This window comes from Botrytis porri, assembly GCF_014898465.1.
Source record: "Botrytis porri strain MUCL 3234 chromosome Unknown BPOR_004, whole genome shotgun sequence".
Lineage (NCBI taxonomy): Eukaryota > Fungi > Ascomycota > Leotiomycetes > Helotiales > Sclerotiniaceae > Botrytis > Botrytis porri.
In genome coordinates this window covers 2,714,771-2,739,539 of record NW_024066078.1, presented here as the reverse complement: position 1 = coordinate 2,739,539, position 24,769 = coordinate 2,714,771, and the positions used below count along the sequence as shown (strand labels likewise).

At 40.4% G+C, this 24,769-nt stretch overlaps 7 protein-coding genes across 7 annotated transcripts; 4 read left to right on the top strand and 3 right to left on the bottom strand.

The window, feature by feature from the left end:
* Positions 1–401: 401 nt before the first annotated feature.
* Positions 402–1,262, bottom strand: EAF01_003710 (uncharacterized protein; the record flags this gene model as incomplete). The annotated part of the gene is made up of 1 exon (XM_038911964.1): positions 402–1,262. The coding sequence occupies one exon, from the start codon at positions 1,260–1,262 to the stop codon at positions 402–404; it is 861 nt and encodes a 286-aa protein (XP_038773199.1).
* A 2,177-nt stretch (positions 1,263–3,439) lies between these two features.
* On the top strand, positions 3,440–4,285 carry EAF01_003709 (uncharacterized protein; the record flags this gene model as incomplete). Its single annotated transcript, XM_038911963.1, has 1 exon — positions 3,440–4,285. The coding sequence occupies one exon, from the start codon at positions 3,440–3,442 to the stop codon at positions 4,283–4,285; it is 846 nt and encodes a 281-aa protein (XP_038773198.1).
* Positions 4,286–5,797: 1,512 nt separating this feature from the next.
* Positions 5,798–7,342, bottom strand: EAF01_003708 (uncharacterized protein; the record flags this gene model as incomplete). Its single annotated transcript, XM_038911962.1, has 1 exon — positions 5,798–7,342. One exon carries the CDS (start codon positions 7,340–7,342, stop codon positions 5,798–5,800), a length of 1,545 nt encoding a protein of 514 aa, XP_038773197.1.
* Positions 7,343–10,329: 2,987 nt separating this feature from the next.
* EAF01_003707 (uncharacterized protein) lies at positions 10,330–11,028 on the top strand (the record flags this gene model as incomplete). The annotated part of the gene is made up of 1 exon (XM_038911961.1): positions 10,330–11,028. One exon carries the CDS (start codon positions 10,330–10,332, stop codon positions 11,026–11,028), a length of 699 nt encoding a protein of 232 aa, XP_038773196.1.
* A 788-nt stretch (positions 11,029–11,816) lies between these two features.
* On the top strand, positions 11,817–16,141 carry EAF01_003706 (uncharacterized protein). Its single transcript, XM_038911960.1, has 5 exons — positions 11,817–12,315; positions 12,363–12,870; positions 12,957–13,085; positions 13,131–13,356; positions 13,407–16,141. Exons 1-5 carry the CDS (start codon positions 12,164–12,166, stop codon positions 16,073–16,075), a joined length of 3,684 nt encoding a protein of 1,227 aa, XP_038773195.1. The 5' UTR covers positions 11,817–12,163; the 3' UTR covers positions 16,076–16,141.
* Positions 16,142–19,677: 3,536 nt separating this feature from the next.
* EAF01_003705 (uncharacterized protein) lies at positions 19,678–20,808 on the top strand. Its single transcript, XM_038911959.1, has 2 exons — positions 19,678–20,053; positions 20,106–20,808. Exons 1-2 carry the CDS (start codon positions 19,775–19,777, stop codon positions 20,529–20,531), a joined length of 705 nt encoding a protein of 234 aa, XP_038773194.1. The 5' UTR covers positions 19,678–19,774; the 3' UTR covers positions 20,532–20,808.
* Positions 20,809–22,377: 1,569 nt separating this feature from the next.
* Positions 22,378–23,700, bottom strand: EAF01_003704 (uncharacterized protein; the record flags this gene model as incomplete). The annotated part of the gene is made up of 4 exons (XM_038911958.1): positions 22,378–22,649; positions 22,698–23,186; positions 23,267–23,357; positions 23,422–23,700. 4 exons carry the CDS (start codon positions 23,698–23,700, stop codon positions 22,378–22,380), a joined length of 1,131 nt encoding a protein of 376 aa, XP_038773193.1.
* Between the last annotated feature and the right edge of the window lie 1,069 nt (positions 23,701–24,769).

The window sequence follows — 24,769 nt, the reverse complement described above, 5'->3', positions numbered from 1 at the left end:
GTCGAAGAATGGATCTTGAAAACTTACTTGTTTACTGTCTTTACAAATACTTTCTTGAGAGCATGATGTATTTATTTTCAAGAACTATATTACTTCTTGCCAATACAAAATAACATTATTTCTAACAACAATCCCGGTTTTCTTGTCTTCAATGTGTCCATCAAGATTCTATTCCAAGAAAGTTTTGTCCTATGAGCTCCAGAATTTCATCCACATTTTTGTATAGATTGGATACGAACTTCAAACTATTCCAAGTCAAATGGCCTTGTGTCATACCAAGAAATCTTCTTAGTATTTTTCTTCTAGTGTCAATATCAGATAGAGAATCAAAAAAAGGGTGCTATTTCAACAGTGGGAATGCTATGTTGTATGTTTCTACTCTCAAGGAAAGAAGTTAAAATTCAACCATCTATCACCCAGTATACAAAACGGATAAATATTGTGAAAAGACCTTTTATCATATCACAAGTCATCTCCCAGAAAAAGAACAAAATATTCCTCTCCCATGCCAACAAAGCTCTACCTTCCCATGTGCTCCCAATAGACTGATCTGTGAATGCCACTTTTCTCGCACAGGAACACATGTCATCTGTATTTTGAATGATCCAATACCCATTCTCGTATTCCAATTGAAGACGACGAAGGCCACCAGCTGACAACCAAAGTGTCTGTCTCCACAATGCCAAATATTGCTTCCACTGTCCCATAGTATGTATACTTCGAAGAAGTACAAAGTGTCCAACAGGATGCAACATAACAAGGTTTGTTGGAATGCAGAAGTGCTGGAATGCCACTTCAATAACGATAACACGCTGGCTGGGAAAAACCTCGTGAATTTTCAAGGAAGCATTGCCAGAGATCTCTTCGTGCGCACAAGGCCTGCAAGATGAACGTTGCATAAGCATTGGTAGTGTTGATGAAGGTGTTGACGGAGATGTTGACGGAGGTGTTGACGGAGATGTTGACGGAGATGTTGATGGAGATGGAAAGAGGGAGTATCGTGGTGGAGGAGATGGTGTAAAGTTTGTGGACAATGAAAGTTTTGCAGGTTCATGGAGAGATCTTGCTCGAGACATTGATTGACGGATGCAAGCTGGCTGAGGATAACTTATATCGCATGGTGAACGAACGTTGCTCACAGGCAAATGCTTGCTCTGAGCTTCCTGGGTCGAAGAACAAGCGTTTTGACGTAGGATTGATGAAGGGGTGATTATAGATATCGGTGGAGAAATTGCAAGATGTGTTGGTGAGTGAGACCACATTGTGGAGAAGCCAGAGAAGTTACAGAGCATGTAGGAAACGAATGTACTTGATGATGATTGCGAACCGGCTACCTCTTAAGAGCTGACAAGCTCTCGAAGCAGAATTTGTGGTATAACAATAGTATCGGATAATCATGATTTCCTGGAGGAAAATTACCGAGCCAAACTGGGAAGAGGAGGGCTCAAATCTAAACATGTATGGGTTGGCCATTCAAGGATCCATAAAATGTGCAATATGATGAATACGATATTTCGATTATTGGTTATCCCTTGTCACCAGAGCATGTTTTTACCCGCCGGAATGGCCATAAAAGGACCTAGAACCACTCTTCATCATTCTTCGCTTGTGTTGCACCAACAAGTACTCCTCTTTTCGAAGAATCCATGACGGGATGGTAGTGTGGGGTACAATAGTTCACCAATGGCTACGTAATGGTTGTTACATCCTGGCCATTCACTATGCCTGGCACACTTTGGTATGCATGAAGAACGTCAAGTATATTGCTTATATGCAGTTCCGTTTAAACACCCCTTGCAGGCTTGTGGCAACACACCCTTCCATCCCACCCGTCCCAATCTTCACATGTCGCCACCATCGCTCTCAATAACATTCACTTCACCGTGACCAAAATACCAGTAACAGCCGTAACATAGGTTCTTCCCGCTTGACGTTTCGCGACAATTGTGGTTGCAATTCCGGCATTTCAAATCATAATCTCGAGAGCCATTGACCTTTCGGAAGTAGCTTATTTTCTTGCACTAAGGAACACTCATTAGGTATCGGAAACTTCAAATAAAGCTGCACTTGAATTCACCTCATGACAGTAAAATCCAACAATTACTTTCTTTTGAAGAGCACTACTCGAAACCTCTATTAGTTCATCGTTATTAGGGACTTCATCGTTTGCGATCTCGTTGTTGGAATCCTCGACCGGCCGTTCAATAACCATGTCCGGATATGTGGAATGAATATGAAAGAAACTCTTATTGGTGTGAAAGGCATAGAAGATAAGTATCGCATTTGGTTTCAAATAATTTTGCAATGGGAGAAATTAGATGTTCTTTTATATCACACATACCCCTTAGTCTTCTCGAAAGAGGCAATCGATCGCATATTGGAATTATATGAGGAATTCTTTACACTGGAGACAAGCACACGAAATGGAAGGGGGAGAATTTGAGTAAATGGCTATGTAAAGAAGTTGAAGTTAACAATTCCCTAAGTATGTTACCATATGCCAGCCTGTATTCGATAAAAGGATCTACTCCGTACAATCTCAAGCTAACCTTTCTTGTAAAAGATGTATGTAACAAATGAAAATGGTTTAGTTTGAGAAAAATCCCTGTGAAAACCTCCTGGGTTTCCCAGGATACTAAACGAGAATTGTGTTACGATATGGCAATCTATGTTCGATAAAAGGATCTACTCCGTACAATCTCAAGCTAACCTTTTTGTAAAAGATGTATATAATAAATGAAAATGATTTAGTTTGAGAAAAACCCCTGTGAAAACCCCTGGGTTTCCCAGGATACTAAACGAAAATTGTATTACAATATGGCAATCTATGTTCGATAAAAGGATGTAGACATCAGTAGGTGATTATTTTGTTGTCTTTCTGTCTCGGGTAATTCTTGATGAGGTCTGTAAAAATTGACAGCTGTACTTCTTCTCCCTACCTAATCTCTCAACCGAATTCGAAGACGTCAAAAATTCTATAGGCTAAAGGACAGTTTAGCTCACAAATCATCGGATTTAGATTTTCTTCTTCACAAAGTATCTGTCAAATTTCTGAACGGACTTTTGCTAGATTGAAAAGATCCATCTATGAAATATGTCATGGTACTTCGTTGCATGTTTCAAGGGATTGGAAAAGGCAAAACCCGAATATGGTGGCATAAAGTGCTTGCACACGAAGCTTAAGATCCCAGAATTGCCGAGCCGATTATTTCGTTTACTTGGATGCGTCCCAGAGAATGATTTGAGTAGAAAGAGAACTTTTATAGTCAGAGAGCGTTCTTTAGGGGGATATTTGTCAGTTACACTTTTACTTCGAAATATACGATGATGCTCTGCTAACTGTTTTAGTCTCTTTATGAATACATATCAAAGCCAACTCCTACACAGATACCCCAATACAAATTATGCATGGTTTGTACAATGGTGGACCAACAAAACAATGACGACATTGGATGAGGCTACTTCAGAGTTGAAGGGAATGCTTGAAAAGTGTATGACGGACGATTCTGTATACATTTTCGAGAATGCTCTGCAACCCTTTATTCTCAATCACGGACTCTCAACCTTCGACAATCGCTTCATTGAGACGACAAAAATTCTTCCTGAATTTTCAATTGGATCTGAACACATGGTGACCACAAGAACATCTTCCCAGAGTCGTACAATCTACGACGACCCATCGTGTCAACAATCTAATTTCAACGCAACAAAAGACATCTCATCTTATAAGCCAAAGCAGGTTCTCGAACCGTATGTATGCTATTCGATAGACTACAACGCCAGATTTAAAGAGACTCGATATTGGAAGCAGCATCAAGATGTCGTTCATAGTAACAAGCAACTTTCTAAATGCGACCCATGCGGAAAAATGTTCAAAATACCTCGTTACCTGAAGGAGCATCGACGCATCGTTCACAGTCACAGGCAACCTTCTAAATGCGACCAATGCGGAAAAATGTTCAAAATTCCTCGTTATCTGAAGGATCATCGACGTATCGTTCACAGTGGGAAGCAAGCTTTTAAATGCGACCAATGCGGAAATTCTTTCAGACATATTCGTCAATTGCGACGACATCGGACTTCCATTCATGATGGTAGCAAGCGACCTTGTAGATGCGAGCAATGTGGAGAAAGTTTCAAAACTCCTTTTAAATTGATGCAGCATCAAGATATAATTCACGATGAAACGCGACCTCAAGAATGTAAACAATGCGGAAAAAGATACAAACTTCTTCATCACTTGCAGCGCCATCAAACTTCCGCTCATGGTAATAAGCGACCTTAAGAATACAAGCAGCATCAGCTAGCTTTTTCGAAAGATCTTTTCAATTCTCCAAATCTATAGATACTACAGAATCTTATATCATCTTTTATCATCAAGCTGGATTATTATTTGGGAATATGATATCTAGCCTGTGATTCTACTTACCTCGACTCGTTTTCCAAGGCCTTCGATTGATATGGCTCTTTAATTTCTACATTTTCTTCATTAATAATAATATCTTAGGTATAAGATGCTGTAAAGGTGCGAGATCTGTGGGAGATCAATGTCCAATTTTTCCGTGACAATAGATAGACAGGTGTAAATACTCTGGAACATCTTGTAACTAGAACTCAAGGTTGTGATATTTCCGATTATGATTCGTTTAAAGAGATCTTGGAAAAATACTCGTTAGTCCGAAAGGAAACCACCTCTACATAAGCGAAAAAATAGGCGGAAATTGAGTACCTTTTGAAAGGACTTCTTTAATAGGTTATAAATTCATTTCAAATAAATTATTAAGATTCGAAAAAAGCAATCGAAAATTTGAGTTTTCTTTGTATCAATGATGAGCATTTTCATTCTTTAATTTCAGATTATGAAAAGATCTTAGTTGTTAAAGTTCTTTCAAATGATGGTCAATTCCCGCCTGTTTTTTCGCTGACGTAGAGACCACCAGTTTACGAAGGCGTTACAGAAGTCGCTTTATGATGGTTATTTCGACCTGGACTCGGCCTAAGCTGACGTTAGATACACACAAGAATCTATTTATAGTGTTCTATCTTTAGGAGCTCCACAGAGGAAGGTGCTAGCTTAAAAAAGCATATATATTAGATAATTAGCTTGTAGCCAGAGCCTTTCGGGGTATGGCTGGTCCAATGGTAACCATGTCCATTAAATAAAATCCATTTTTCTCCACCACGATTATCACTAACATACACCTATCATTTAGTGAACTGCGTTTAGCAGGGTGAGTAAGTTGATGGCTGCAGGTGTGGCTCGTTGCCTTTTTTTGTGGCTTGAAAATAGTGTGGCAAGTGAAGGTGGGAAAGACAGGCGTGCCCAGGTGGGGCCGGGGCTGCAACAGGGCACGTCAGAAGAAGAGAGCCTTCTGGGCTGAGGCATGAGGTTCAGAAAAATGTGGGTTTAAAGCCTGTGCATAAAAAACAATTATCACCACGTTCAAATTCTTCACACTCCTATAAAAGAGAGTGCCCTCTCTTTTCCGCTGCCGAGCGGTAGCAACTCATAGTTCGTTAAATTCATATGTTGCAGACCATGTACGCGGTTCCAACCCCCATTGCTCCCCCACACTTAAATTATTACGAGGGAAACATTCTCGCCAGTAGGATCACACTTACTCCTAGTAAACTAATATATCAGTCCCACAGCTTATCCCCTTAACCCCAACGCAGCCCCTTGCCATTTTGGCAAGCGCGCTCATGTCTAACTTTTGGACCTCATTTCTTTGCTATTCACATCACCGAAGCATAATACACAATTTTTTCAGGCAGGTATTGAATAATTAAATTTTGATTAGCTTAGAAGCAGAGCTCCTAAGCTTTTCCGTTTCCGACAAACAGATTTGTCGTTCTCTTTGCTATCACTATTACCAAGCTTGCTAAACTCTGTCAACACACAAGTAATACAGACACCTTTCTGATCATAATACTCTTCTTTGTTACATCCACCATCTAGAGCAACAGCACGAGCAGCATCACCCAACCTTATGAAATGCTTTACCAATGCCGGGGCTATCTCGACATCATGATGAGCCCCATTATCGTTAGCCCATCGAATCAGCTTGGCTATGTCTGAAATGAGCCACGTATTTGTCTCCTTCCATAATCCGAGATTGTTGTTAGGGTCGGAATCGAGTGGATCGTAGAAAAACAATGCAGAGCACCAGAATAAAGTTACATTAAATAACCTAATGTCTGATATACGAACGCAATTACCCAGAATTGATAACTTGGTAATTAAATGTTTGTGTTCATAAACATTTGAGTTTATTCGTATTGTGGTTTGTATCCATTTCAACAGCCGCGAATTGAGAGCTTGTGATATTGTGGACCTATGATCGAGTTGCTGATCTAATCCCCGAGAGTCTAAACTAGCAAGCTGTTCCTTGGCGAGCTGTTCCTCGTCCGAATCCACACCGAAGTTCATTTCCATATATCTGGGATCGTTTTCGACATCATCCAAATTTACTTGAATGTCCAACAACTCTTCACAGTCATGAGAGACAATGCCATGCATCAATGTCGAGTTATGAGGTAGTGTTTCTGTAATTGCTGCTTCAACAATTTTGCCTGATGATGTTTCCTGTTCGAAGATTGGTGTTGACTGGGGAGCCTGCACTTCCGGGAATAGCTGAGGATTTTTGGTATATGGTGGTAGTAGTGATAGTGGGTCAAGTTTACTCCATGCCACTAATTCAGGCACTTGTCGAAAATACATCTCTTTCGTGTTGGCTTTGTGTATGTCGGCGGGGGTGTTGTTCAAGCGTTTGCGAACTTCTTCCAGACCCACAAGCGCATAATCATTTGGCTTGATATATACAGCGAAGGTTTTCGTATCAGATAGAGATTCAAGACCACAAATCAATTCTTTTGAAGTGTAATTTCGGGGCTTAATTGTTGCAGTATTCGTTCCCTTTACAACGACGAATCCGTTTGTTGTTAAATCGAATTGTAAACAAATGATGTGTGTTGAATCACTAAGTCCAGCATCGTGAATAGCAGAAGCATCAAGACGAGATAAATTACCGATATTCGATATTAAACGACGCTTAGGTGACTCTGCAAAATTGGCGTCTGGGGGAACAACCAACAAGATCTCCATTTTCTCCTTATTGCCTCCAAGTATAATTGATGTCTTGAGAGAAAAGTGAATATGAATGCGTCCTTCCTCATCATAGTATACAGCCAGGAAAAATTCGAGATTCTGTCCATTACGCTTCAGACGAGAACCTAGCGTACAGGGTGCACCCGATTGATCTTCCCATTTGACAAACACTCTTTCGCGAAAAAGACAATGTAGTTTGAGTTTTTCAATCAAAATATCCGTTGGATTCGACATAATCTATATCTAAACTATAATTAGCCGTTGATAAATATAACTAAGAAAAAGATTGGATGAAAATAATGCAAGCCCACACTTTACGTGTGATTCCCACCCACCCAGGCTATGGAGCAGCCTTGACTCTTGCCCAAAAGAATATATAAGTTGTGTTGGAGTTGTTCTAAACGTAGGTGTAGATGCTGCTGCTCAAGGCTAACACTTGCGGGGTTGTTCTAAGCAGCAGATGCTGCACAAGGACTACCACGAGCAGGGTTGCTTCAAGCAGCAGATCCAGCAAAGGACAACTCTTGTATACGACAATAATATGAGATGGTGTACGATAGAGATGGAGGGATCGAGGAATCGAGGAATTTGATAGAAAGGCAGTGTTATACGATGGTGATGGAAATTGATGATGAGAGTGAGGTAGGAATAAAGATATCGATGAAAGTAGAGATAGAGGATACGAGAATACAGAAATGATGGCGAAGGAAACAAGGATGAAAAGCAAGTTAACATTACTTTAGTAAGCATGCTAACAAGCGAGACTAACTAAATACAGAAACTAAGAAAATACCTACCTACCTAGGTGCTTAAAGTTAGGCAGCAGTACAGCCAATGATCGGGCACATATTTTTCTGTCACAATGCAATGCCAGCACACTGCTTGGGAATTTGACTGTTTCGTACTATCAAAAGATCGATTCGGACTTTTGGAGAAGAAAAGTTGCCGAAAGTCCGCAAACATTCGATATTTTCAAAAGTCCGAAAGTATGGACCTTGATAGATTAACAACAATGAAACAAAAATAGTAACATGTACTCCTCCCTCTTGCACATAACGATAGTAAAATATTAGATGAGCCATGAATTTTATGCGTTTGCATGTACCGAATCGATTAGTCTAAGATGGTTGGAGATATCGTATCATGATTGATGATGCTGAGCCATTATGATTTGGAACTGCTGAAATTGCCTGGACGGTCGCACGTGTCTTAGCAAAAGCCACCTGAAAGTAGTGCCCAATAACAAGTATTAAAGCGAAACCCTTGGTATATGTTTAAACACTCATATTGGCTAGTAGAGTTGGTAAGACTAATTGATTTCATTAAACTATCTTGTACTTGTTTCTGTTTGCGGTATTGTGAATGAGGGGTATATATTACATAGTGTATCATTGACAGGCCATATTGCTCAGCTTTGCAGTTTCCAGCCCTGTAGGATAATCTTACTTTAGGCTTTGTGTAAGCTTTGACCATTTCGATCGATTCTTGGCCTTTCAAGATCACCTCTCTTGGTATTCGGGAATCCGTTGGACTGCCAGCCTCAGATTAAGGCAAAACTTTTAGCTACAATTATCTTGTCAATCATGGTTTAACATTCGGATTTTCCGCATACTAACTCTCGCTTTCTATATTAAGCCACATTGAAAATATACCAATCAATTAAGGATTTGACTCTACTTTTATCATCGCCTTTCCCCACCTTTATTTATTGTGCGTCGATGTTCTTGCTTCAATCCTAGCAATAAAAAAAGATCAACATGCATAAGGATTTTAGAATGGATATCCCGAGCTTTGAGGTTTGCGGAAGGTGCTAAGTCTATTCTCAAAGATTTTGTAATCACGTGTATGATCTCGCACATATCCGTTGTCAAGAAGTCAAATACACGAATAACACCTCCCCCCTCCCAACGCTCCATCGCCCTTCCATTTTGAGTCCCATTGAAGTGAAAAGTTTGTGTACCCAAGCAAGAAGGAAACTAGAATGATTTGATGAGAGGCTTCAAACCAAACTACATACATCGTGAAGTTCCAATAAGTTTGGAAAGAAATAGATGATTCCTTATCCAAAAATGCTCGTCAAATGAGATATTTCTAACCTTTTTTTCAACAATATTTCTTTTTTAGCTATTATAAGAGAAGGATAGGAAGCAAGTATTGAGAGACGTTGAAGAGAGTGAGATATTAAGAGATGCTGGAGAGGTAAGGATTGTGTAAACAAAACTATGGTCTCGATACTTTCGAATAAAATTGTTAATAAAGACAACCCTGATGGGCTACTTGGTCACTGCTTCAGACGTATCGACAAACATTCTGGGTTGGATAGGTTTATCATCGAGAGCATAATTCTTGCTTGGTGGTAGTAGGAGTCTGGTGTTTATGTCGTTAGCGGACCAACGGATGGACTTCCAATTCGCTGTGTGATCATCGTAGATAGAGACCGCAGCGACAGCTTCAGGTCATAAGTTATTCATCCGTCCGCCATGGCAGCGGATCTTATGGTTGCTCAGGTTTAGCCCCTCTGGCCGAAAAGACCATAGAATGCATTACTCTGATCTGTACTTTGTAAACGGTAGTTATTCAAAGCTAGTTTCCTGTCGTTCAGTCTTCGAACTTTCGTTTTAATATAAAAATCTTGATAAGGTTCAAAACGAATCGATATAAAAAGACTGTTGGAAACATTCGGGGAGAAATGTGAATGACACTAATCCATAATAGGTTAAAGCATACACTCAACCGCTCACACTTCAGCCGTGCGCACTTAGCCTGCGAACCCACAATCAAAATTCTTTACTCTTTAACCCCGCTCACCAACGGTGACGACAACGATACTATACAATAATACACAGTTAAAGGAACATAACACTCCTAAAATCGTATCGCTTTGCTAAGAATAGCATATCTACACTTATATGAGCATAAAATACAGATTCACTACAATACCTTTGCTGCCGCGTACAATTATTGAATCGTCACAGTTCGTATATAATGAATACATCCTGTTTAAAACGGTCTAACATACCTACTTTCAGACGCTCGTTGCCAAACCTACCACTTCCACCAATCAATCAAAAACGCATTTGTCGAAACATTTGTCTGCGCATTCGACACATTTTCAAGGAAAGCCCTGCGTATCCAGCAGGTGCCTGAGATAGAAGTCAATACACTGCTATCGCTCCACTACACACCTGTCAGGATACTTTATCCCTCCAGCTCGGCCTACTATGGATTCTTCCAAAGAAAATAGCATCCGCAATTCGATTACGACATCTCCTCCCTCTGGTTTTTTAAGTTTACCTCGCAAAGTCCGTGACGATATCTACCAAAGGCTGCTTATCGTTGCGCATCCATTATATCTTTTTCAGGAGAAAGGTGCGGAAGCGGTCGAGATGTTTGCCCCGGACAGACCATTCCGATGGCTTGCGTTACTTTATACCAATCGACAGATACACGAAGAGGCTTGCGCGGTGTTGTACCAGTTGAATAATTTTACTTTTATGAATACAACACAGCACCAGGCTAACCTTCTACAATCCTTTCTGACTTGTATCGGGTCTATAAACGCAAGTCATCTATCTCATATATGCATCAACTTTCCGGTCGCAGAGAATGTAAAAGATCAACCAGAAAATATAATACTCAGAGAAGATGATTTGCGTAGTCTCAAGCTTCTTCAAGAGAAGTGTACCAAACTGACAACACTGGAAGCACTCGTGTATAGCTACAATCCTATCGGCTTGGCCAAGGCGAGCCAGGACTCAGATGACTTGCGATTAATCCAAGAGGTCTTCTCGCAGGTCAACAGGCAATTTAATGCCATTCCTTCACTTAAAAAGATCATCGTCAGATTCTACAATGGATCTCCTACTCATGAAGTGAAGGAGATGATGCAACAGCTTCAGTGGATTGTCTCGTTTGGATGATGAAGGGCAATGAAGGTGACTTAGTCGTTCGTTTAGTACAACTACTGTCGATATTATATCAATTTAAACAATACAACTATCAGTTTGATTAGCCTATCTTGATTCATAAAATCAATTAATCACAAATAATCAACAATCAGCAAGTGGAAAGCACGATATATGTAATTTGGCCTTAAAATTTAATTCTCTTACCATTAGCTCTCTTCTTTTGAATCTCAATTAGCTCCTGTGTATCAGCAAGTTGTTTCCGAAGCAGGGTTATCTCAGCATTTTTTGAGATTCTACAAGCTTAATCGTTTGCTTAATATGTTGACAAGTCAGTCAGTGAGACAGGCGAATCACTATTTGCTAGAACTAAATTCAAGATTTGATTTGCTTGCCTTCGAGTTTACCATGAGTCACTTTGCAAACAATTTCAATCATTAAAACATTCAAATCTTTTAATTATCAGATTGCATTATTGAATTGATTAATAAACTATACATTAAAATTGAAATAAATATATTGTGACGCGATTGCTATAAAAGAGCTGAATTAACAGGGTTCAATTCTTCCATGCAATCTACAATTAGAATTCGAAGAACTTGGGGGTCTTCTACGCAAACTATGAACACGTGATCGGTACCATTAGTGCACGTGCGCGGAGCGCATGAGGTAAAATGGTTCAATCGGTGATGTGGGTCCGCTCGCTGATAAACCATATCTCGACTTTTAACCAACTGTATGATCCAGGTACTACAAAATGCGATTTTTGTTAGCATAGTATATCACCTGCAACTTTCTGTCTAGATGATATTATAAATACCATGTGTCCCCTTTAAATCAATCTATCATGATAATACTTTTCAGAGGCGTTTTAATTTATACAGTCTTTGCAGAATCATTGAGAAAGCTGATAAGATTACAAATCTGTGGAAAATTTCAAGAGACTTTATCACCCTGCACACAAGGATTCTCGGCACTACAGGGTAAGTTATATTTCGTAAACTCACTGCGGGGTAAGTGCCAGCGCAGATACTCATTCCAACCATAATGGTTGAATTGGCAAACACTTGAAGCAATCATTTCCTGCTACAGCAATTCTAAATTCCGACAAGACTACTCGAGTGTTGAAAGTTGCGAGCTCAACAGCACTATGCCATCTTCACCAGCATTTAATGAAAGTTTCAGGCACAGATTGCGTCAGGGACTAAATCGATTGCGGCGCAAATCTAGAGACTCTTCGAGGGATGCCAATGTCAATTCAACGTCGAGAACCCCGACAGATCCGAATAGGCTTGCGACTAGGTGAGCATTATCTTTTGACAACTAGGCTACGCTAATTAATCAAGCAGTACACATTCAAGCTTGGAACGTCTAACGTCGCAAGTCAGTTCCAATTCCCTAAGCCAAGCACATGATCTTTCAAAGGAACTACCTACAACCAGAGACGATACAACTCAAACCCAAATTGATCAGAGTACTGCCCTTCCGAGAATCCATTCAAGCGGTGTTCAAGATGACTCCTCTTCCAACCACTTAACGCCTGGCGTTGAAATCGACTCAGCCATTGTTTCTTTAGACGTTTGGAGCGCCGCATACCGTGAAGCAGTAAATAGTCTTGGGAAAGACATAGATTCTACTATCCTTAAGGGCGAGAATCTTGCGGAGCTATTTAAACAACTCGAGACTATTGACAGAGAGGTGACTCAAGAATCCGTTTTCTTGAGAGGTGTAAAATATTTGCATTCTCTTCAGGTACCACTGGACAGTTTCAAGCTTGCATTAGACCTGGCCAGCCCATTGACGAGTATTGAACCCACTACCTCGATGGTCTTTGGTATTATCAAAGGCGTAACAGCGGTAAGACTATTTCACCGAGATTTCTCAATTTGCAGTTTCTGCTAGAAATGCTACATAGAAAGCACTAACTCACACCTACTATACAGATTGCTATTAGTATTTCAAACGCTGATCTCAATTTCGCGAAACAAATCGGGCAAATGCTAGAACAGCTCTCCTATATTGATGATTGTGACACTCTTGGTCAAAAAACAAACAAGATAGATATACACAAGGTAGTTCATTGTGTGTCCTTTGAAAGCCTATTTAACAGTCTACAGGCACTTGTATTGGTATATCAGAAACTTCTAGAGTTCTACGTTACCGCATTCGAGATATTAACTAGAAAAGGAGCAAAACTGGTTATGAAACTAATTCTAAAGAACAGCCATCTACCAGATATAGTCAAAGATTTTTTGGACCATGCTGACAACCTCCGAAAACTTGTGCAAAAAGCGACATGGGAGATTGTTGAGGATATTAAAACTATGCTCTATGATTACGAAAGTATGTTATTCCCCACTAAGTCATGTTGATACAGCCTGATTTGTCTTTAGTTGGAAGGTGGTTAGGTAGTGAGAAGATGAGTAGACAAAACCAATACCATGTCTCTTTACAGGAGATTCGAGTCGACGAGGCTTGTAAATTTTTGCTGGAAGATATAAGATTCATTGACTGGTGCCGTGCCACCAATTCCCAACAACTAGTGATTCTTGGCGATATGGGCTGCGGAAAATCAGTTGCAATGGCATATCTTATAGATGAGCTACGCCAACAAAATGAGCACCAATTGCCTCAGCCCAAGATATTCTACCACTACTGTCGGGATGATGAGACTGGTCAGGCTATTTGTATCTTCTCGGTTTTGATTTTATCCCTTCTTGGACAGTTATGTGGCTTGAAGAGAACATTTTTCGAATGGTATAAGCAAGCCACGGCTTCCGGAATCGAGCCAGCGACGAATTCCAAACAACTAATCGAATGGTTGCTAAAAGCCTTAGGAACACTCGATCGCCCACTTTTCCTTGTGATCGATAGTCTAGATGAGTGCGATCGAGCTTCCCGGAGAATTCTTCTCAAGTCGTTGAGAGATCTGTCTCAAAAAACTCCGAGACTAAAAGTTCTACTCTCTTCACGCCCCGAGGAGGAGATCCTGCAGCTATTAAGCGGTATGGCCAAGATCAATTTGAATTCTGACACTGAGCGAGATAGAATCATTATTGAAAAAACAGTTGAGAGGCAGTTGTCTTACTTATCGAAGCCCGTTAAAGTATTCATATCGCAGTCACTAACTCGTTTGGCGCAAGGAAGCGCTATTTGGACAAAGATGACAATTGAGCTCATAGAAATCCGCGGAATCCGGGCGCTTGGTCCGATGCGAGCTTTCTTGGAAGAAATACCACAGCCTAAACAGCTTTCAAAGCTTTACGCTAATCTACTTTCACGATACACTTTCAAAGATCCGGAGAATCATAAGCTTGCCATTGCAGCATTGGAAACCCTCGCCATCACCCGAAGACCTTTGAGTATACTAGAACTCGCTTGGGCCGTCCTCGTGAATACGTATGAGGAGGAAGATATTAGTATAGATGTCCTTGCCGAACTCGTAGATCATCAGAGAGTAATCGGCCTAATTCAGCCATTCGTTGCTCAAGTTGATTTCAGCGATGTCAGAAAGCATCAAGTTAGACTTGTACACCAGTCGGTAAAAGAGTTCATTTTCAAGGAATTGTCCCCAGATTCGCCTGCTCCAGGAACTTTGGCTATCTCTACTCAAGGAGGAATAAATCAAGTGTTTATCCAGCAACGTACCGAGAGCCTAGAGGCAGGCATCATGAATACATGCATCAAGTATCTTCTCTTGGAACATGTCGGCAATGCTGATCTATTCTCTGAAGAGCAAGTGGCAATCGAAGAGCTGCCTCAAGATTTTAATCTACTACTTGATGACAACAATGAGTCGAAAGACTACGATCCTTATTGTACATGGGAAACCTGGGAGGAAAACATGTTACATTACCTTCCGACTGAACGCGGCTTTGGTGAGCTATTTGTCTACGCTTCTTGTCATTGGATTGAGCATTTCAGCGCTGTCTCAACCGAATCTCTATTACCAAGTCTCGAAAGCATAGAAAATCTATGCCAAGCTGGTTCAACCCGTCTACATAATTGGATCACACAAAACTGTCGTCCGAAATGCACAATCAAACCCAGGTTCGTATTCGACAGTAGTCTTTATGATCCCCTCAGTATCACTTCGCTCTACGGGTCAGAAGATATGCTTCGGATTATGCTTGAGAGCTCAGACTTCCAAAAAATCAAATTCCTCCCCAATCCAGCTATAGGTGCTGCAGAGCAAATTCTTCAATGGGGTGATTTGTCCAGACTCAGGCTATTAATGAGAAGTAAGATTGGGTATCAGATTCGGAACCTTGACTTTTTTCTGCTCGTCATGAAACAGTGGTCTAGTAGAATGGCGCATAATAAATCTCGAAAAGGCTGGGGCGTAGTATTTGATCTTGTTGACGATGTTTCAGATATAATGGTCGAGGAACGATGGGGCAATGAACTCTTCCGTATGGCTGTCAGTATAGGCTGTATGCCTATGATACAGCGGCTACTAGATAGAGCTTATCGAACGGTAGAGCTTAGATCCGAATTGTTGAATAAGCGCGAATCCCAACATCAATTGATTGCAGAAGCCGTTCTGGGAAATCACGTGGACGTTTTGGAATACTTATTAGCGCAACACGATATCAAGGCACACCTTCGATACCAGAATTCACATGGTGAGAATGTGCTGCATCTAGCATCTCGTTTCTGTAATCCCGCGATATTTCGATGTTTGGTACCTCTTTGCAAGGACATTGTATGCCAGAAGGACGATCAAAACAATACAGTCTTAATGCGAATTATCATGAGCCCCTCAGCTGCGCAGAATCGAAGTGAGTCAGCACGCATACTGCTATCAGAAAGTGGAACCGATGAGAGAGACACTTTTCGGGATGAGCAGCAAGAATATTTAAGGGAAGCGATGCGACTTGGCGATATAGACATGTGTCACACCTTGATTCGAGTAGGCAGGATGAATCCTCTTCTGGTGGCGATACACGATGACAATGATCAAATGACATTGAAAGATAAGGCTTCTGGGGATGAAACAGGCATATCAGCAATGCTAGAATTACTATGTGCACATAGTGATACAGGATCGACGTCGACTTAATGATTATCATCTTTCAAGATATACGTTTATCTGGCTCAGCGTGACGAAATAATGCTCGTGACACGCCTTTCATTATTTCTCAAAACTTTATACTTTTCTTATTAACGTAACGTATGGGGAGCTCGTGCATATGGGGAGTTCGTGCATTTTGCCCCACCACCCTACCAAAAACTACTTATAATCGACTACAATACAGCTTCCAGTAGAATCTGAATCAGTAGAATCACTTAGTACCTCTTCCTCTTCCTCATCCTCTTCTACCTCTTCAATAGTCCTTTTACGTGGCCGTCCCCGTAGCTTTTTTGTGACCGGTCTCTTTTCAGCCTCCCGAGCGATTTTCAATACTTCAGTAGTACTGAAGACAAATTGGCCCTGCAATCTAACCCTCTTGCCCTTTTTATGAGTCTTTCGTTGATTGAGTATCGCTCTCTATTCTTCAAGTTCCTTTCGAATCATTATAAGTTCGGCATTCTGCCTTTCGAATAGCTGGGTTACTTGTCTTGCATATCGACAGGTTGGACTTGCAGCAGGCTTGTTACTTGCTAGAGCTGAATTAAATACTGAGTTTGCTTCTCGGAGTTCTGTTCCATCAGGAGGAGAGCTTTTCAACATTGAGAGGTCTAGCTGAGGGGTTTTTCTTGGTTGTTGGAGGGTAATAGGTTGAGGCTGGAAGGGTATGGGTAGCTGATTAAGCACTCTACCACTACAAAACAGGACTAAACCAACGCCTCTCCATCCGCTATATATATTCTCGATAGATAAAGCCTTTTTACGGATAGTTTGATATAGTGTCACCCATTCTGCCCACTGGAATCGCGTGATGCCAATGCGAACAAGCCAATCGATCTCAAGCGCGTGGTATTTCTTCATTGGGCCAAACACCCCTACATCTAGCGGTTGGAGCAAGTGGGAGCAGTGGGAAGGTAGAATAAGGAGGTCGATGTTGTTGTCGATACAGAAACTGATCATATTGCCAGTTATATAACTGGAATGGCCATCTGCAATGAGTAGTCGTAGTTTGTCTCCAGACTTTTGTCGAGATTCAGGCTCAAATACAATCCGCAACCACTCAAATCCATAACTATCTGAAGTCCAACTGCTATTACTTATTGAGAATCTCCAATTCGATGGCATTTCTTGTAATATCCAGCTTGAATTGGTGTTTTTGGCTTTGAATATAATTATGGGTGGGAGAGCCCTATCAGCAGCATTGATACACTCAATTGCAGTTATCCATTCTTACCGTCCAGGTGTAGCCTTCCAGCTAGATTTCTGAGTAGAATCGACTATTATACGTGTAGATTGGGTGGTTCCTATTGCGAATCCCGTCTCGTCCATATTGTAGACATTCTGGAGTTCGTACTTCTGTTCAGCAAAACGCGATCGGAACGCATTAAACCACTGGGAGATCTTATTGTATGTAGCCTCTTGTTGTCTTGCCGACTCTAATTGTCTAGAGTACGTTCCCTTTAGTATAGGGTATCGATTTAAGAACCGGTAGAGCCATTCGTGGCCAATTGGAGGTAGTTGAGTACGCTGAGGATGTAAGGAGGGGCTAAGCTTGACGCGTCCCTGGCGAATTTGTTCAGCTGTTTCTATGACCAACGCTGGAGTTGCTGGATATCCAGTACTGGTAAGACGTGTAATCCATCGTTCTAGGGTCTTTTCTTCCGCGTTTGATAGTATTTGGGCCTCCTCATGGGCTGTTGCGTTAGTTTTCCGTCCAGCTATTCGGTCACGTAGTGTTTGAACTGGAACTTGAAAATGGAGTGCTGTAGCCCGAATCGACTTAAACTCTTTCCTTTTCCAGCTAGTTATTGCCTTCTGCATATCCTCTTCGGTATACACTTTAGCAGTTGCTTTTTTATAGCCCATTGTGGGTGGTTGTAGGGATTAGTAGGTAGGGTGGTAGGGCAAAATGCACGAACTCCCCATATGCACGAGCTCCCCATACGTTACGTTATATGCAATGCGTGGAATAAAAAGTTATTGGTGTCCAATATTTGTTTTGACTTCCCCAAATCGAATGTATCGATTCTTGTAAAATAAAGGGTTATCCACTAACGCCTAAAAGTTCTAGCCGTCCTACATAGTCTTGTAATGAAGATGGACGTATATTAAACCAATCAATCAATGGCAGCATTTCGCTTTTAGGTAAGTTTTTTATTGTTTCTAATCCATAGCCTTTTGAATATTATCTTCAGGTTCTCTAGGATTTAACGACTTCTGATCCACCATGTATTGAATAAACGCATAAGATACAGAAAATGAGGGAGTGATTTTGACCCATATCATGACATGACTCACTTCTAGTCGAGTCACGTCAATGGAAATATGATGGAAGATGAGGCCATGTTGCTATTTTGTTGAATGTGAATATTATGTGGACTTAATTGGAAATTTTGATCGACATTTGGGAAAAGTGGTTATTTCGGTGGCTTGACTGAAGATTCGCTAAAGTTTTTAATCAATCTTAAATAGAGGATAGTAACATAGGTAGATTGAATGTAGGCGGGCCTGGAAATCCCAAAAGAGGGGTTCCTATCTGGTGACACCCACACTTAGAGAGAGCAAATACATGGGTTGCACAAACGCCATAGGAAGACGAAATCATGTAGCCAACCAAGAAGAGACGACTTCTATTTGCTGTCTCTCTTTTCAATTCATCCCTTGCATAAAAATAAATAAATGATGAATCATCTTTGTTGTATCGGCTATGATCAACCATAGTGCTGATACAACTCAACTGCTGCATGCCACTTTAATTAGCAAATATATAAAAAGCAATATCATCAATAAACGTCACATGAGTGCATTATATTCCAAGGTGCTTACATTTTTCTTCCTATTCTTTTCTTCCTTCATTAGCTTTAGATTCTCAAGTAGGATTGAAGTTTTCTACGATGCTTCTTCACATAATGTCAGTTCAAGTTATTCAATAGGAAAGTATATCAATGAAGGTTACAGAGAAGATATACGGAATTTTGTGTAAGAAAGATGTGCCGTTGAATCTGAGGTGGAATGAGTCAAACAAACGCGGTTATTAGTTTTTGCCATCCGCCATTATGCAATGTGAGTTGTTTTATGAGCTTCTAGTCTATCCAAATGCAAGACTATTGAAGTCTAAAGGTGCCAAGTTTTCTTATTGCAGCTTATTACGATATCGAGATTGAAGTTGGTATATAAACTTTCTGAAATGTCATATTCAAATTTTAGGACTATTGTGGAATCTCAAAAGTATGTGAAGGGAAATTTGTAATGAAAAATTACATATGTCGAAGTGCGAATAAATAGGATGAGACTGCTCTCGAAATCCGGTGAGCTTTGTTCACTGAAGTTTTATCACGTATATTGTATAATGACTGAATATCTCGTCGAGGGTGAGATTCCTGCGGATGAGTATAGCTAGTTAGGGAACAATATTTTCCTAAATCATTTCTGCTCTAGACTCTTTTCTATTGCATTCCATTCGCTTCCTTTTCTACCATTTCAGCTACGACTGAAACCATTGAAAGTTGTTTTGGTGTCACCTTCAATATGAAGCTTCATTGGTTCATGATTTACCTTGTTTAGCCTTGCCGTTGTTGCACAAGGTGATTCACCTAATTCAAAACAAAAATCTATTATATATCAATGCCCATATACCGCGATATAATATTCTTCAACAAAGCTGGAACGAAAGTTTTTGAACGGTAAAAAATGCCTTCCATCAGCCACCAACGAGAATCTAGAATATTCCAACAAGGCAAAGGACACAATGGAAACAGTTCACGCCGATCCAGAATAACCAGAGAGCTTTGTGTTGGCTGCATTTTATTTCTTCCCGAAAGATTGGAAGGGAATGAAAGCGTCAGATGTATACTCGATACATGTTGCTGCAACAAATCAGAATTGGATAAAGAGGGGTATAATCATTATGTTGTGATTTTAGATGTCTTTCAATCGGATGATGGAGAAATCAGGTGTTATATTGCTAAAGTGAAATTCCAATCAAAAGAATGCCTTGCTTTCAGCTAACAATTGTTGATAGTTAACTTCCAAGAAAGGCACTACCAGATATCCTATTGATCGTATCAAAATCTCACAAACGTTTCTAGCGTCACCACCAAACGAAGATACCGGATTATTTCTCGAAAATGGAGGTATGCCCAGACAATCCTATATCTCGTTGAGCCATGTCTTCCAAATCTCGCCCTTCGTCTTACGATCGAACAAGCCCGCATACAACACTCGGCTTACGGAGCAGAGCTATAAATATCTGATGCTGAGGTTAGGATTGGAGGCGGCTGTATATGAGGATACAAATATTGTGAAGCAATCTGGAGCAACGATTCGCTCTGCGTCAAAACCCACACTTTACGAAGATTTGATATACTTTACAGAGTTGGGTTTGTGGATTGGTAGTGGAATTTTGGAGTTTGGAAGAAGGGGGTTGAGGTTTTTGGGGTTTGGGTAAAAAATAAGGGTTAGGAGATTACAGGGTATCCGTTTGATTCTATGAGCCGCAGGCAACATATCAAAATGAGGTCAAATCTCCAAGTTCATTGTTAGTGATGGAAGCCCTGAAGTATAGCCTGCAGAGTGTTAGTATCATAAAAGAAAGTTCAAAGTTTCCATTTCTGAGAGGAGCGTTATTTAAAAGATATCGGAATATCAGCGTCAATTATGCATTGTGTGTAAGGCTTAGTAGTATGAATCAAAGAGATCTGACTGGTTGGAGAGAGCGGGGTCAGTGGGGCAAGACCACGAGAACTCTCAACTCACGCTGACTTTGAAATAGTTCTATGCAATATATTTCACTACCAATATCTTCCACGATTACCAAATCAGAAATTATTGCGCTCTAAAAATCATCTTTCTCTTTACAATTTCATCTATTTATAGATGTGCAGTAATCTATACTCTACTAATCCAAACCGAAAGCTTGAACCATATCCGAAATTATCTTGTTCGACAATCTCGATACTTATTCTAAAACAGATTACCAAGCTAATCTTGAGAAGACTATTAATTTGTTATTTTGGATAGTAGATGAAGCACTTAAGATGTTTCACTTATATTTATAAATATAAAGAAAAGTTGGAGGGGATTGGAGTGTATGCGATAACCCTGTTCTTGAATAAGGGGATAACATCGTATATTGAAGAGGTGAGTTACCATTTAGCCTGTAGACTTGACAGCTTGTACTATTGTTTCTTTACAATGAATGTCTATGACAGGTTTAATACGTCTTACTTTCTCATATCAAAACTTTGAAGAATGGCAATATGTCAGTGATCTTTTACAACCTTTCTATATACAAGCTCAAAGCACATCGTAGAGAGAAAGTTCGATCTGATGAACCAGAAAGCCTTGCTGAGAAGACGTATACATTGTGACTTCAAGAAGAGAATGAATCTCAAGCTTTGATAATTAAATTTAATTTCGGCATATCTTTGATGATTTTGAATACGCAATCATATAAGTCCTTGGCTGGTAAAGTGCTTGCAGGTTTCTGAACCCTTCTTGAGAAGTTCCAGCTTCTTGGTTAATTCCTCACGTTGACTAAGATTACTCTCACTTTCATCTGACACATCAGTCACGAGAGCATCATCCATGGAGATAACAGATAGAGGCGGGAAACAGTGTGAAGATGAGGTACTAGCGTATCTTCAATGGCTTCCACAGCAAGATCATCAATGAATCGTTTCAGTGCAACCTGTATAGTTCATATCAGCCATGCATTCTACAAAAAAGATGAAGAGTTTGCTTTGTACTTGCCTTGTAATAAGCCAGCATCCGTTCCAAAGCCTCATAGCATTTAGGTCGTGTCATGTTTGGTTCGGCCTCGTTCACCAGTTGCGTGATCAGGGGGCGCAAACCTCGGCAGCTGTTTATATGAATACGGAATATATCAGAACCATCAGGGAATACCTGAATTATCCTTTTGAATTCGATTTCAAGGCGCTGTTGACGCGTAGACGATGATGATGGGACGGGATTTTGGCTATACGTTATGGGGTGGCCTTGTTGATGAGGTTTGAGTAATTCGGCGATTTTCGACTGTAAATTTCTCGACAAGCTATCTAAAGCCGGCTCGAGAATTCTGGAAAATAGCGCCTCTGATTTCGAAGAATCTACAGTACTTGAATTCAGGAGTTTGATGAATGTCTGAGTATTGGAAAGGACTTCTTTGACATGCTTTTGAGTAATAGCTTCTCAGGGGGTTGATTGCAGCCGAAATATATCAGTAATGATCAGCGAGTTGAATGACCCTGGTAGCTCGCGACCTCTTGTTCTCTTCATGAGATCTTCGATTTTGTCTATGATGTTGTTGTATCAATTTCATAGTCAAAACCATCACCCTCATTCTTGTTCGGCGTATGATCAGTAATGCAACATCTATGGCCTTCTTGATTGAATGTATTTGCAAAACTGAGGTTAAGATTCTGAAGTACAGCTGGTAATCGTTTTTGATAGCCAATTTCAGACTTGGCATCACCAAAGAATGGATCATTGTATGTTCCATCTACAGCTAGTCTCAAGATTTTCTGGAATTCAAGACTGGTGTGTAGAAGGTAGTTTCGTTGTTGCTCTCAAGTTGTCCGCGGTTCCCCAAGTTCTTCAAATCATTTCATAGAACTTTCGAATTCTGTTTGGATTTCTCTAATCAACCCTGGCATTTCACCTATAATTTTTCGTAAAAGAACATCACTAAGCCTTTTGCGTAAATTAACTATCCCTAGTGATGTTGCAGGGAACTCTTTCCAGATGCCTTTGGAGAAAAACTCCTCTTCCTCAGAGTCGCGGTGTGATAAGGACCAAGTTCCTACATCAAAATCCAAATCCTTCAGTACGTGCCACCCAAGAGAGAATTTTATATCCTGGTTCTTTGCAAGAGTAGCATAGTAGTTCTCGCCCTCGGCACCCGCGACAAGAGTATCGGGTTTTGTAATCACGCCTAATGTTCGACTACCACCACGATCAGCAGTGCGTGCGAGCTTGAGCACAATTTGATTTGCATAATCATTTTTGGCAGAAATCACCGCAAGGATAATGTTTCGTGGTTCCTTCATATAAGTATGGACAATGCTTTGTACTGCTTCGATATCGGAAGCCGATTGTTGCTTGTCTCCGAGTGTATCAATCCTGGTAAAACGACTATTGTCAAGTGAGGACGATCAGGACCAGAGATCTAAACTCGAAGGACACTTCTGGAGAAAGCTTTGCCATTTTCATAGACACCCATTGCTGCTCTCGCATCCTCAATCAGCTTTGCCAGACCATCAAAAGCATCAAGCTCCTGGCTGGATTCGCTCAGAGACGTCCGTTCAGTCTCTAGAAGAGTGGTATGGTATGATGTTTACATTAACGCTGACCTCAGGCGTCTTCTGAAGGATCAATTCAGTTGGGAACCTTGTGTAAAGGTTTCCTTTGACAGGAAAAGGCACGCCTGAAATAGCCTCAAGAAGCGAACTTTTCCCAGATGATTGGTTGCCATACACAATGATTTGTGGCAAGGAGATATTATGATTGATACCTTGAGAGCGAAGATTATCAATGGTATTCATTATCTTGATTTGATTCTCAGAATATAGGCTTCTTAAGCTGTTGGTTCGAAATAGCTTGGCTGTCTTCCTGGCCATGATGATGTGATATTGCTGCTGCAATTACGATAATGCGATGTTTTTTTTCGTAAAGTCTGAAATACTAATCTCTTGGTCGTAGCGGTGTTCAGACGATATTTAGTGATTGTTATATACTCAATTGAGATTGTCTATCACAACCGTCTCAAAGTCTCGTCTTATCTACGGTGTCAAGATTTGCAGCAGCATTATCGAACAGTTGTACAAGAATTGGCTAGCTACTCGAATATACGTGGCAATCTTTGTTATGTGGTGGTTTACCAGGTGCATAATACTGCAGAGGCAAGCCAACAAATATGTTTTAAACAGCAAAGAGCTAAATCTGCATACAACTCTAGACAGTTATGCACAAGATCTTCCTTTTTATCAACGGTGCATTAATATATCTAGAGAACTTTATCCATACTAGGCAAGTCTTTTGCTTTTGCTTTTGAACTTTGGAATAAACATAATGTTAAATTATTGAATGGGAACGCAGGCTATTTATCGGAATTACTGAGCATTTCACGTGAAGAAAGAAGTAATAGATGGCATACGGCTTGTTTAAGGTTGCTGAATGGGTTTATAATAGGAACAGGGGAGACAAATATACTGATTGCATTTTCGAATTTATGTCATTCATTCTTGTAACCTCCCGCATTTTCACACCGTGCTTAGTCTTTCTGGCTCACATTTTTCAACTTTGTTTGAACCTTGTTTTATCTAGCGAGTAATCTAGCAAAAGATAAAGGAAACACCAATCGCCGAAAGCATCTTGACGCAAGGCGCAGTCCTTCCATGTGGGTATCCTAATGCTAATACTTGAATTGTGGAAAGAAAATCATGCGCATAGCTATCTAGTTCTCTCGTGATTAGATCTTTACATGAGTTCTCTCTGTTATGGGAAAATTCCAGCTTCAATATGACAAGATTTCATAGCAAGTTTGAGCCACGCTTTCCACCCTTTGCTTCTTGACATATTTTACCTCATGGCATGTCAAGTCGTGTTTTCTACCAATGGTGATTCGAAATAAGATTCAAAGATAGCATCGTCATCCATTCCGCCTAAAATTAAGCAAGTTATCATCTT

Coding starts and splice junctions, on each gene's coding strand:
- EAF01_003706 (XM_038911960.1), top strand. CDS start 12,164: ATGCCATCTTCACCAGCATTTAATGAAAGTTTCAGGCACAGATTGCGT. Junction 12,871..12,956: donor TTATCAAAGGCGTAACAGCG/GTAAGACTATTT, acceptor CCTACTATACAG/ATTGCTATTAGTATTTCAAA. Junction 13,357..13,406: donor TATGCTCTATGATTACGAAA/GTATGTTATTCC, acceptor ATTTGTCTTTAG/TTGGAAGGTGGTTAGGTAGT.
- EAF01_003705 (XM_038911959.1), top strand. CDS start 19,775: ATGCCTTCCATCAGCCACCAACGAGAATCTAGAATATTCCAACAAGGC. Junction 20,054..20,105: donor TCAGGTGTTATATTGCTAAA/GTGAAATTCCAA, acceptor AATTGTTGATAG/TTAACTTCCAAGAAAGGCAC.